At 45.1% G+C, this 13,706-nt stretch overlaps 1 protein-coding gene across 2 annotated transcripts; it reads left to right on the forward strand.

Moving 5' to 3' along the window:
* The first annotated feature begins 5 nt into the window (after positions 1 to 5).
* On the forward strand, positions 6 to 2,114 carry TMEM251 (transmembrane protein 251). Of its 2 annotated transcripts, none has more exons than XM_025391239.1 (2): positions 6 to 80; positions 1,284 to 2,114. In XM_025391239.1, the coding sequence occupies exon 2, from the start codon at positions 1,300 to 1,302 to the stop codon at positions 1,693 to 1,695; it is 396 nt and encodes a 131-aa protein (XP_025247024.1). In that variant the 5' UTR covers positions 6 to 80; positions 1,284 to 1,299; the 3' UTR covers positions 1,696 to 2,114. The 2 variants fall into 2 exon arrangements, with proteins under 2 accessions (XP_025247024.1, XP_025247023.1); XM_025391238.1 differs by having other exon boundaries at positions 66 to 533.
* Positions 2,115 to 13,706: the final 11,592 nt, after the last annotated feature.

The raw sequence follows: 13,706 nt of genomic DNA on the forward strand, positions 1-13,706 counted from the left end.
CGCGCTTCCGGCCCGAGCCGGAAGCCCCGACTGCGGTGGCATCCGGGACGGCGGGCGGGCTGGCCACCCGGGACAGGAAGGTGAGATCCGGGACCTTAGCTTTGCAGGCAGGCTCTGCCGGCGGCCGCTGACTGGCGCTGGGCTCGCGACGCTGCAGGGCTGTGAGGCCCGGGCCTGGCGCAGTCAGCACAACCCTGGTCGCGGCGTGCCGGCGCTGCAGCGCGGCAGGGGGCGGGGCCGGCCGCCTGGAGGCCCTTGTGGCGGGGACGCCTCCCGGCCGGGTCAGGTCCCCATAGCGGGTCTCCGGCGGCGGCGACGGGGGCCGGGCCGCGCGTGACCCGCCGCAGTCACGCCGTTCTTAATCACTAGTAGCTGGTGCTCCAGGCTGGCGGCGCTCACCTTTCTCCTAGCCGGGTGACCCAGGGGATTTATTTTATGGTGGCTTTCTCTGAAATGCCAAAGCCACCCGATTATTCAGAGCTGAATGACTCTTTAACGCTTGCCGTGGGAACAGGAAGATTTTCGGGACCATTGTAAGTGCTTAGGAGTTACTGTCTTAACTTGGGGGCTTGACTTGTAGCACCCCGCGTTCACATCTGAAGCAGTACTGTAAAGCCGAAAGTGTTTCACCTGTCGAAGTGAAAAGTGCTGTGGGAAACTAGTTTAATTCCAGTTTCTGGAGGGCGGGTATTATGGACCTGTTTAAGTAGGATGCAGTGATTTATTCTGAGATTCCCGTTAAAAAGCAGAACTCAGTATATACTGAAATCAATGGTTATTTTGTTTTTGTTTGTTTTTTTATTGTAACTATTACACAAAACCTGTAAGTTTTACATTTCTTAATAGGCGTTTAATTATTTTAAATCTTAAGTGTGTTAGTGGGATGCTTTCGAATTTAATTTTATTTTATTGAGAGGGAGCCTCACTCTGTCGTCCAGGCTGGAGTGCAGTGGCGCGATCTCGGCTCACTGCAAGCTCTGCCTCCCGGGTTCACGCCATTCTCCTGCCTCAGCCTCCCGAGTAGCTGGGACTACAGGCGCTCGCCACCACGCCCAGCTAATTTTTTGTATTTTTAGTAGAGACGGGGTTTCACTGTGTTAGCCAGGATGGTCTCAATCTCCTGACCTCGTGATTCGCCCGCCTCGGCCTCCCAAAGTGCTGGGATTACAGGCGTGAGCCACCGCGCCCGACCTAGAATTCTTGGAGATAAAGCAAGTACATTTGGAGTAGTTGCGGTGACAGTACTACAAGACCCTAATTGTATTTTCTTTTTTAATTTGAAGGCACAGAGCATGGAGAATGATGAATTTCCGTCAGCGGATGGGATGGATTGGAGTGGGATTGTATCTGTTAGCAAGTGCGGCAGCATTTTACTATGTTTTTGAAATCAATGAGACTTACAATAGGCTGGCCTTGGAACACATTCAACAGCACCCTGAGGAGCCCCTTGAAGGAACCACATGGACACACTCCTTGAAAGCTCGATTACTCTCCTTGCCTTTTTGGTTGTGGACAATTATTTTTCTGGTACCTTACTTACAGATGTTTTTGTTCCTATACTCTTGTACAAGAGCTGATCCCAAAACAGTGGGCTACTGTATCATCCCTATATGCTTGGCAGTTATTTGCAATCGCCACCAGGCATTTGTCAAGGCTTCTAATCAGATCAGCAGACTACAACTGATTGACACATAAAATCAGTCACCGTTTTTTCCCTACGATTACAAAACTGCCAGTCCTATATGGAGTCTGATCACAAGACTGCAGTTTCTTCACAGATCTCAGGAAGTTGTGGTGGGGCAGAGGCTTTTTAAAAACATGTGATCAGGGGGCTATCTTTATCTGAATAATAATGAATTTTTAGGTAAAACCTGAGATAGAGTACTACAAAATCATGTTGATGACTTCAGATTTTGGAAGTTAAATCGTGTCTGTTATTTGCATTCTTTAGAAACTTGACTGAGTACCTGAATTCATATTTCTATTCTACTGTGCAACATAGTGATGATTCAGAAATTTTTCCTTTGGGGAAAAAAAATGAATATGAACATTTCCATTGTGTTAAGTGTAAAAAGGTCCAGACATGATCATAAAATTTAAATTTTATACAATTACTTGGCTTGCTTTAAATTCTTCACACTTAAAACACCGATTCATTCTATTGCAGCTAAGCCAGCTGTTTATACTTGCTGTCAGCTTATGAGGCATTGCTAAAAAAAGTATTAAGGTAATGGTTGTCTTGATAAGCAGAATTTGTTCTTCCTCTTGGTAATGGCTAGCTAAATTATTATTAGTGCTTTTAATGGTTTTATTTTTTATATTTTTCTTTTTTGTGGAGAATGAGGTCTCGCCACGTTGCCCAGGCAGGTCTCGAACTCCTGGGCTCAAGCTTTCCTCCCCTCTAGCACTCCCTAAGTGCTAGGATTACTGGCGTGGCTCCCATGCCCAGCTATTTTTAATTAAAAAAAATTTTTTTTCCATGGCTTGTGACACAGTCTCAGGAGGCCCTGAGAACATGTGCCCCATTGCTACTAGTTTAGAAAACTATTTGGGAAGAGACTAAATGGTAAATGTTGAAAGGCTAGAAATAACTTACAAATAGAAGATGGAAACAATGTGTTCAATGAAAATAAGCAGGGTATTTATTAATTAATTGAAATTATTATTATTATTTTTTGAGACGGAGCCTTGCTGTGTCACCCAGGATGGAGTGCAGTGGTGCATTCTCGGCTCACTGAAACCTTTGGCTTACTGCAACCTCTACCTCCCCGGTTTAAGAGATTCTCTTGCCTCAGCCTCCTGAGTAGCTGGGATTACAGGTGACTGCCCCTACGCCTGGCTAATTTTTGTTATTTTAGTAGAGAGGGTTACAGCATGTTGGCCAGGCTGTTCTCAAACTCCTCACCCAAGGTAATCCGCCTGTGTCAGCCTCCCAAAGGCCTGGGATTACAGGCATGAGCCACCATGCCCAGCTGTATTTTATTTATTTATTTATTTTGAGACGGAGTCTCGCTCTGTCACCCAGGCTGGTGTACAGTAGTACGATCTCAGCTCACTGCAACCTCCGCCTCCCAGGTTCACACTATTCTCCTGCCTCAGCCTCCCAAGTAGCTAGGATTACAGGCACCCGCCACCATGCCCGGCTAATTTTTGTATTTTTTAGTAGAGATGGGGTTTCACCATGTTGGCCAGGCTGGTCTCGAACTCCTGACCTCAAGTGATCCGTCTCAGCCTCCCAAAGTACTAGGATAACAGGCATGAGCCACCACGCCCAGCCTATAACAGGTAATTTAGTCCAGTCCTTATCAGATGCATGAGACCCCTCTAAAAGATGCTATCAAGTCATAATCTTTCTGATTTTCTTTTCTGGCCCAAGGTCAGGTCGTCAGGCAGTAGGTTAATTACATGAAGATGTGATCCTTGTATACCTTCTCCTTTGCATTTGTACTACCTCACATCTGGTACTAATACAAATAACTAAAACATGGACACAGTAGAATGTCTTCTTTTCTGTGTGAGATCAAGATATATTTTTATACAGTTATGTCATTAATACTGGAAAACATTTTATGCTTTTAATAATAATCTTAACACTTTTTGGTGCTGATTCTGTTGAACCCTATTCTAAGAGCTTTATGGAAATTAACTCATGTTAACTCTGAACAACCCTATAAGATGGCTATTATTATCCAGATTTCACAGATAAGGAAACTGAGGCAGAGAAGGCAAGTAACTTGCCAAAGGTCACAGCGAGTAGCAGAGCCAGGGTTATAACCAGGTATTCTCATGCCTTCGTTACTAACCACAGAGGCATAGTGCTTCTCACAAATGACAAATGTTTTAAGCACTGGGTACTGTTTGCCCAGTCATGTCAAATAATGGAAATGGCAATATTATTGACAAGTTCTTCTCCATTTGTCTACTAGAAATCTGAAAGTTTCCTAGCAACCTCATCTTTTCACTACATCTGACTGAAGCAGAAAGGAAGGCTGAGTATTTCATAGCAAGCTTTTACTTAAAAGATAAAGCAGGTACCTTTGTCATGCAAAAGTAGCAGATCAGATCTTTCAGATAAATTAGTCTCATTTATCTCACTGCCTCCAAAGGTCTAGTTACTGAAATGATATATCTTTTGATACAGTACATGGAATCCTCAAAGTAAGCAGCAGTTTGAAATACCTGTTTCTGTGAGGTTCAGATGACCAAATCACTTGCATCTTTTAAGTCTTCAGTATGCATGTTACAGGCATTGTTTATGAGTGATTTACATTTATTCTTCACAACAGTCTTGGGAGGCAGGTATTATACTGCTACTAGTATCCTTTTACAGAGGAAGAAATCTGAAACACATACGAATAACTGGTACATAGTCATACAGCCAGTAAATGAAAGAGCCAAGATTTGAACCCAGGATGTCAGCTTCAGATCTCCAGCTTTTTTATCATTCTATACTGCTTCTCAAAAAAGAGAGTAATCTGAGGTAAATCATCAAGAGTTTTCAGTTTTATTAGTCTTGAGGCAGTGATTTAAGACAATTATTTCAGTTTTGTTTTATAAATGCTTTATGTAGGCTGGTCGTGGTGGCTCACATCTGTAAGCCCAGCACTTTGGGAGGCAGAGGTGGGAGGATAGCCTGAGCCCAGGAGTTCATGACCAGCCTGGGCAACATGGCAAGACCCCATTTGTATTAAAAAGGATGGCTCATGCTACTCCCAGCACTTTGGGAGTCCGAGGCGGGCAGATCATTTGAGGCCAGGAATTCAAGACCAGCCTGGACAACATGGCATAACCCTGTCTCTACTAAAAATACAAAAATCAGCCAGGGCTGGTTGTGCATGCCTGTAATCCCAGCTACTTGGGAGGCTGAGGGAGGAGAATCGCTTGAACCCGGGAGAGAGAAGTTGCAGTGAGCCAAGATCACGCCACTGCACTCCAGCCTGGGCCACAAGAACAAGACTTATCTCAAAAAAAAAAAAAACTTTCATGTAATGCAAGGTTTGTGAGGTTGCCACTGGTATTGCAAAGTAGTAATTCCTTTTGAATGAAGGAGATCCATCTCTCTTGATACTTCAAATTCTAGTATTTTGGGATTTGGTAAGAAAATGTTCAGTCCATCTCTGTCTTTCAAGATTATATTGCCTTTTGCCTTGATAGTAGAAATATTAAAATAGAGTAGGATAATGTAGTAAACTTAGTGTTTCCAAATGTAATTACTGCATTTCAGATTGCAGGTTTAATCTGCTTTTTGATTATTTAGGAGCTATTTATCCAAGTTGTGGGTTATTTCTAGTTTGTGGCTATTTAATAGTTCAAAGCATTTTTTAGGTAAGGTAAAGAGGGAAAAGTGAAATATATTTTTTAATCTGTTAGCTCTTGGATAGAGGAAGAAGTTGAAATTGATGGCTAGGGAATAATTAAAAAATTAGCCTGGCGGCTGGGCACAGTGGGTCACGCCTGTAATCCCAGCACTTTGGGAGGCCGAGGTGGGTGGATCACAAGGTCAGGAGTTTGAGACCAGCCTGGCCAACATGAGTGAAACCCTGACTCTACTGAAAAATACAAAAATTAGCTGAGCATGGAGGCGTTTGCCTGTAATCCCAGCTACTCGGGAGGCTGAGGCAGGATAATCACTTGAACCCAGGAGGCGGAGGTTGCAGTGAGCTGATATGGTGCCATTGGGGCAAGACTCTGTCTCAAAAAAACAAAAAAAAGAAAAAAGAAATTGATGGCTAGGAGACCTGTGTATGATAGCAGATCATCATTTTTTTCTTTTCTTTTCTTTCTTTCTTTTTTTTTTTTTTTTGAGACAGAGTCTTACTGGGTTGCCCAGGCTGGAGAATAATGATGTGGTCTTGGCTCACTGAAACCTCTGCCTCCTGGGTTCAAGTGATTCTCCTGCCTCAGCCTCCCAAGCAGCTAGGATTACAGGTGCATGCCACCACACCTGGCTAATTTTTGTATTTTTAGTAGAGATGGTGTTTCACCATGTTAGCCAGGCTGGTCTCGAACTCCTGACCTCAGGTGATCCACCCGCCTTGGCCTCCCAAAGTGCTGGCATTACAGGTGTGAGCCACTGTGCCCAGCCCATTTATTTCATATTCACATCACAATACAAAAAACAGTGAATACAGGATTACTTAGTGAGATGAACAGCAAATATAGTAAGTGCTTCAGGGATTTTAGGGAGGGGACAAACATTCTAGGATTCATAACTAGGAAACAGTTGCTTCCAGAGATGAGAAAAATAGAGCTATATCCTATAGTGATTTGATAGGTGATTTTATTTGCAACTATATGTGAAATGAAGTAATCCTGTTGAGATTTTTCACCAAAACATGCCAGATATTTTATTTTTTCAAAAGTGCCAGTATAGGGAACAGAAACTGAATTACAGAATCATGTAATTCATGGAGCTTTAGTCCCCATGTAAATTTTCTGGTTTTAAAGATGCTACTAGTTTCTAAGTTGTCTCTTTTTTTAATATTAAATTGTTCATAATACCAGTTTTAAAGTAAAAGTTGTGATTCCCTAAAGGTTAGAATTTGATTCTCTTTCAAAATTTGTACAGTTAAGGAAAAGCTTTTCTTTGGGGAAGTACAGTCATCAGATAAAGTGCTTCTTTTTTTTTTTTTTTTTTTTTTTTGAGACAGAGTCTTGCTCTGTCGCCCGGGCTGGAGTGCAGTGGCGCGATCTCGGCTCACTGCAAGCTCCGCCTCCCGGGTTCCCGCCATTCTCCTGCCTCAGCCTCCCGAGTAGCTGGGACTACAGGCGCCCGCCACCGCGCCCGGCTAATTTTTTTTTGTATTTTTAGTACAGACGGGGTTTCACCGTGTTAGCCAGGATGGTCTCGATGTCCTGACCTCGTGATCCGCCCGTCTCGGCCTCCCAAAGTGCTGGGATTACAGGCTTGAGCCACCGCGCCCGGCCCCAGATAAAGTGCTTCTATGAGTAACTGTACCCCCAGGGTAATGAAACCAGCACATTTGTTCATGGTGAGTAGGGTTAGTCTTTTTTTTTTCTTTTCTTTTTTTTAAAGATTATCAGCTGGGCGCGGTGGGTCATGCCTGTAATCCCAGCACTTTGGGAAGCCGAGGTGGGCGGATCACCTGAGGTCGGGAATTCTAGACCAGCCTGGCTAACATGGTGAAATCCCATCTCTACTCTAAATACAAAATTAGCCGGGTGTGGTGGGGCATGCCTGTAATCCCAGTTACTCAGGAGGCTGAGGCAGGAGAATCGCTTGAACCCGGGAGGCGGAGTTTGTGGTGAGCCGAGATCGCACTGTTGCACTCCAGCCTGGGCAACAAGAGCGAAACTCTGTCTTAAACAAAAAAAAATAAAAATAATAAGCAAAGATTATCTAGTGTTGATTCCTATCTTGATGGATTTAACATTCTCAATCTCCAAAACACTGGCAGAAAAACTTACCACAATACCATGTCTCATCTTTGCAGCAAATATGTGCCATCATTTAATAAATTTTCAGCCGGGCGCGGTGGCTCAAGCCTGTAATCCCAGCACTTTGGGAGGCTGAGACGGGCGGATCACAAGGTCAGGAGATCGAGACCATCCTGGCTAACATGGTGAAACCCCGTCTCTACTAAAAATACAAAAAACTAGCCGGGCGAGGTGGCGGGCGCCTGTAGTCCCAGCTACTCGGGAGGCTGAGGCAGGAGAATGGCATAAACCCGGGAGGCAGAGCTTGCAGTGAGCTGAGATCCGGCCACTGCACTCCAGCCTGGGCGACAGAGCGAGACTCCGTCTCAAAAAAAAAAAAATAATAAAATAAATAAATAAATAAATAAATAAATAAATAAATTTTCCAACATAAGAAGTGCCATATAATTTTGGAGCATGGTTGGGAATCATCATGCATTCGTATTTATGCTTTGCTCTAAGGCAGTGAGTAGGTCTTGGACTGTGGCTTTATGTACATTAGAATTACCCAAGGAAAACTTCTTATATTTAAACAATGCCAGGGTCCCTTTCCAACGAGTTACGTCTCTGGGATGGACCCCAAGCAATCTTCAAATGATTCTCTCAGGGTTACAAATCGCTGGTCCATGGGTTTTTATGTGCCATTTGCCAAAAACTCAGCTGTCATGAGAATTGTGCTTGTCTTTGGAACAGCTTCAACAAATATGTTGCAGTTCAATTCACCCTAGCCATCTTAATTGCAAATCTTGAGAGCTGTCTCTTTTGATTTCGAGTCCTCTCCTCCAGTTTGTCCTGAATATACTTCTATCAGGCTTTTGCCTCCCGCTCTACCAAAACTGCTGTCCTGTCAGGAAGTTGCTGGTCACTTACACATAACTAAATCCAATGGTCAAGTCTCTACCCTCAAATTATTATTACTATTAGTTTTTGACACTCCCTGTCCTTGAGATACTTTCTTCAGTTGTCTTCTTGACCAGCACCGTCCAATAGAACTTGAGCAATGCTGGCGATGTGCTTTATCTTTGCTGTCCAGATCGGTAGCCAATAGCTACCCGAAAGTAGCTCTTGAAACGGGGCTAACATGAGCCTGGCATGGTGGCTCACACCTGTATGCTGACAACTTGGGAAGCTAAGGTGGAACGATACCCTGAGCCCAGGAGTTTGAAGCTGCGGTGAGCTATGATCGCACCACTGCACCCCAGCCTGGGCAACAGGGTGAGATCCTGTCTCTCAAAAAGAAAAAATGCGGCTAATGTGACTGAGAAACTGAGTTTTAAATTCTAATTAAATAGCACATGTGGCACTGTGTATTAGATGGTCCCATTCTAGATATTTAACTGGTTTGCCTTCTTCCTCACCAGCTTTTTTTTTCCTTTTTTTTTTTTTTTGAGACAAGCTCTTGCTCTGTTGCTCAGGCTGGAGTGCAGTGGTGTGATCTCAGCTCACTGCAGCCTCCACCTCCTGGGTTCAAGTGATTCTCCCACCTTAGCCTCCCAAGTAGCTGGGACCACAGGCGTGCGCCACTGTGTCCAGCTAATTTTCGTATTTTTAATAGAGATGGGGTTTCACCATGTTGGCCAGGCTGGTCTCCAACTCCTCACTTCAAGTGATCTTCCTACCTCACCCTCCCAAAGTGCTGGGATTACAGGCATGAGTCACCACTCCCGGCCCTCAGCAGCTGCTTAAGTCTTCTTTGCTAGTTCCTTGTTGGGGATCTGCTCAACCTCTAAATGCTGGCGTGCCCCAGTTCTTTTTTCTGTGTGTACTCCTTTGGACATCTCATCCATGGCTCATGGCTTTCAATATACGAATTGGCCAGGCATGATGGCTCATGCATGTAATCCCAGCACTGTGGGAGGCCAAGGGGGGCGGATCACTTGAGGCCAGGAGTTTGAGACCAGCCTGGGCAACATGGCAAAACCCCGTCTCTACTAAAAATACAAAAATTAGCCAGGCATGATGGCACATGTCTGTGATCCCAGCTACTTGGGAGGTGGATGTGGGAGGATCATTTGAGCCTGGGAGGTGGAGGTTGCAGTGAATGGAGATTGTACCACTGCACTCCAGCCTGGGCGACAGAGCAAGAGCCTGTCTCTAAATAAATAAATATACAAATTTATGTCACTACCTTGGATCCCTCTCCTGAGCTCCAGACTTTACTATACAATTGCCTGTTTGATAGGCCTTGACATGGTGCTTGGTAAGATGTCTTACCAAGTACATGAAATTGAACCTATTCAAATCTAAGCTGCCGATCTCTCCACCCATCAAAATCTGTGCCTCGAGTTTCCTACGAGTCCGTTATCATCCCTGTGGCCAGGGGGATCCTTTTAAAATGTTACTCCTCTCAAAAATCCTCCCAAAGCTTCCCTTCTCAGAAAGAAAAGCAAAGTCCTTAACATGGCAAGTAATAAATGAATGGCCCTGCCCTTGACCTTGACTTCATTTTCTTTTATTTATTTATTTGAAATGGAGTTTCGCTCTTATTGCCCAGGCTGGAGTGCAGTGGCATAATCTCAGCTCACTGCAACCTCCGCCTCCTGGGTTCAAGTGATTATCCTGCCTCAGCCTCCTGAATAGCTGGGATTACGGGCACCTGCCACCATGCCCAGCTAATTTTCATATGTTTAGTAGAGACAGGGTTTCACCATGTTGGCCAGACTGGTCTCGAACTCCTGACCTCAAGTGATCCACCTGCCTCAGCCTCCCAAAGTGCTGGAATTACAGGGGTGCACCACCACACCTGGCCTTGACTTCATTTTCTACTACTCCCTCTGCCCTTGACTCCACTCCAGACACTGGTCTTCCTGCTGATTCTTGAACTCACCAGAATACCCTGATCCAGGGCCTCTGCACTCAGTGTATCTTCTGTCTGGATACTCCACCCTGGCCTGCTGAAATGTCACCTTAGTAAGGCTGCCTCTGATGACCCGTATTTGAAATTAAGCATCCACTTTCCTGTGTTTCTCCATAGCACCTAGCATCATGTACTATGTTATATATTTTGTCAGAATCTAAACTCTTATGAGAGCAGAAATTTTGTCTCTTTGTGCACTGCTGCGGACCCTATGCCTAGAACAGTGCCCGGCACATAGTAGTTGCTCAGTAATTTTTTATTGAATGAGTAAATCTTATTGCCACTAAACACTTTTCTTGCTAGACTACAAAACAATCTAGTTCACTGTCCAGATAGAATAAAGGTTAAAAGTTAACATCTGGCCGGGCGCAGTGGCTCACACCTGTAATCCCAGAACTTTGGGAGGCTGAGGCAGGCAGATCATCTGAGGTCCGGAGTTTGAGACCAGCTTGGCCAACATGGCCAAACCCTGTCTCTACTAAAAATAAATTTGGGCATGGTGATGCATACCTGTAATCTCAGCTACTCAGGAGGCTGAGGCAGGAGAATCACTTGAACCCGGAAGGCAGAAGTTGTAGTGAGCTGAGATCGTGCCACTGCACTCCAGCCTGGGTGACAGACCAAGACTCTGTCTCAAAAAATAAAATAAAATAAAATAAAATAAACATTTACTATTAAACGCATAGTACAATCTGTCCTGTCTTCTAGTTTAGTTGTTGAGCTCTTTCATATTTCCGCATTTAGGGATATATTATCTTCAAGGCCAAGATTTAAAATGAGTATCTCAACTTATTTATTTTAGATCCAGGGACAGACTACAATATGTTTTACCAGCAGTTCTTGTAATATTGGTTGACTTGGAATTTTCTTTTCTTTTTTTTTTTTTTTTGAGATGGAGTCTCGCTCTGTCGCCCAGGCTGGAGTGCGTGCGCAATCTCGGCTCACTGCAAGCTCCGCCTCCTGGGTTCACGCCATTCTCCTGCCTCAGCCTCCTGAGTAGCTGGGACTACAGGCGCCCACCACCACGCCTGGCTAATTTTTTGTATTTTTAGTACAGACGAGGTTTCACCATGTTAGCCAAGATGGTCTTGATCTCCTGACCTCGTGATCCGCCTGCCTCGGCCTCCCAAAGTGCTGGGATTACAGGCCTGAGCCACCGCACCTGGCCTGTCTTGGGATTTTCTTTATTTTTTGTTTTTATTTTTAGAGATGGGGTTTCACCACATTGCCAGGCTGGTCCCAAGGTCCTGGGTTCAAGCGATCTGCCCACCTTGGTCACTCAAAGTGCTGGGATTACAGATGTGAGCCACCACGCCTGGCCAATTTTCTTTACTGATGCAGGGAAAAACACATTCACAAACAAGGTTTAAGTGGTGGTTAGAGTCCCTGAGAAATTCTCAAGACACAATCATGAAGATAATGGTTTCTTAAACCACCTCACATGCAGCAAGTATCACAGCTCTTTTTTTTTTTTTTTTTAAAGGGATGGGGTCTTGCTATGTTGCCCAGGCTGGTTTCAAGCTCCTGGGGCTCAAGCAATCCTCCTGCCTCATCCTCCCAAGGTGCTGGGATTACAGGTGTGAGCCACTGTGCCTGGCCAAGTGTCACAGCTCTTAGAGCTACAGCACACAGTTGAGTACTCTGGTGTTCAATATCTTGGACTTGTAAAGCACTCATTTAAACTACTGTTTCTAGAAGTTACTTCCATCCCCAGTAGAATTTTTGGCATTGGAATAAATCTCTATTTAAAACTGCACCCTATGGCCTGTTACTATCCCAATGTCAGCTGCTACTTTTTAAAAGATTTAAATAGAAGCTTACTGTCTAACTTCAGTTTCCTGGGCCATGTCTTTAAATAGAGCAATTCTGATCTCAAAGGTCACCTGAGAAGTGGAGTACTTACAGCAACATTGTGAGATTCATTTTATACTTTGAAAATAACACACTGGCCATAGGCCATGTTTTTAAGGTTAGGTTAGTTTTAGAAATACCTCTTCTCTTTTTTTATGGTATCTTATTTCTCAGCCTCCCAAGGTGCTGGGATTACAGGTGTGAGCCACCGTGCTTGGCCAAGGTGGCTCTTTTTTTTTTTTTTTTTTTTTTTTTTGAGACAGAGTCTCGCTTAGTCGCCCAGGCTGGAGTGCAGTGGCGCGATCTCGGCTCACTGCAAGCCCCGCCTCCCGGGTTCACGCCATTCTCCTGCCTCAGCCTCCCGAGTAGCTGGGACTACAGGCGCCCGCCGCCTCGCCCGGCTAATTTTTTGCATTTTTAGTAGAGACGGGGTTTCACCGTGTTAGCCAGGATGGTCTCGATCTCCTGACCTCGTGATCCGCCCGCCTCGGCCTCCCAAAGTGCTGGGATTACAGGCATGAGCCAACGCGCCCGGCCAAGGTGGCTCTTTTTTTATGATATCTTATTTCATATTTAGCCAAGCTCTCCTACTCTCTGGAAGTGGCATTATCATTCTTTTTCTTGTTTTCTTTTTTGAAACAAGGTCTCGCTCTGTTGTCCAGGCTTGTCTCAAACTCCTGGGCTCAAGGGATCCTCCCACCTCCACCTCCCAAAGTGCTAGGATTACCAGGGAGAGCCACTGTGCTGGGCTTTTCCTCCTTCTTCTGACAAAGTGGTTGAATGGGAAATGTGGATTTTTTTTGCTTTGCTTTTAAAGTCTGAACTGGTTATGTTTCGCCCTGAATTACCAACATGACAGTGTTTTAAACTGTTAATATGGCTGCTGTGTTCTTATTAAATCTAAAGCATAACTTTGTAAAATTAGAAATGGAAAGTTTTGGCTGGGTGAGGTGGCTCACAGCTGTAATCCCAGCACTTTGGGAGGCAGAGACAGGCAGATCACGAGGTCAGGAGATCGAGACCATCCTGGCTAACACGGTGAAACCCCATCTCTACTAAAAATACAAAAAAATTAACCGGGAATGGTGGTGGGCGCCTACTCAAAAAAATTAACCGGGCATGGTGCTGGTCCCAGCTACTTGGGAGGCTGAGGCAGGAGAAGGGCATGAACCCGGGAGGCGGAGCTTGCAGTGAGCCAAGCTCCTCCCACTGTACTCCAGTCTGGGGGACAGAGCAAGACTCCGTCTCAAAAAAGTAAATAAATGGCCGGGCGCGGTGGCTCAAGCCTGTAATCCTAGCACTTTGGGAGGCCGAGACGGGCGGATCACGAGGTCGGGAGATCGAGACCATCCTGGCTAATACAGTGAAACCCCGTCTCAACTAAAAAATACAAAAAACTAGCCGGGCGAGGTGGCGAGCGCCTGTAGTCCCCGCTACTCGGGAGGCTGAGCCGGGAGAATGGCCTAAAACCCGGGAGGCGGAGCTTGCAGTGAGCAGAGATCCGGCCACTGCACTCCAGCCTGGGTGACAGAGCGAGACTCCGTCTCAAAAAAAAAAAAAA

This window comes from Theropithecus gelada, chromosome 7b (assembly GCF_003255815.1).
Source record: "Theropithecus gelada isolate Dixy chromosome 7b, Tgel_1.0, whole genome shotgun sequence".
NCBI classification, from domain to species: Eukaryota; Metazoa; Chordata; class Mammalia; order Primates; family Cercopithecidae; genus Theropithecus; species Theropithecus gelada.

Excerpts from the sequence above, each read along its gene's own strand:
- TMEM251 (XM_025391238.1), top strand. The coding sequence starts at position 436 with ATGGTGGCTTTCTCTGAAATGCCAAAGCCACCCGATTATTCAGAGCTG. Across the intron at positions 534-1,283 it reads GGAAGATTTTCGGGACCATT|GCACAGAGCATGGAGAATGA; the intron begins GTAAGTGCTTAG and ends TTTAATTTGAAG.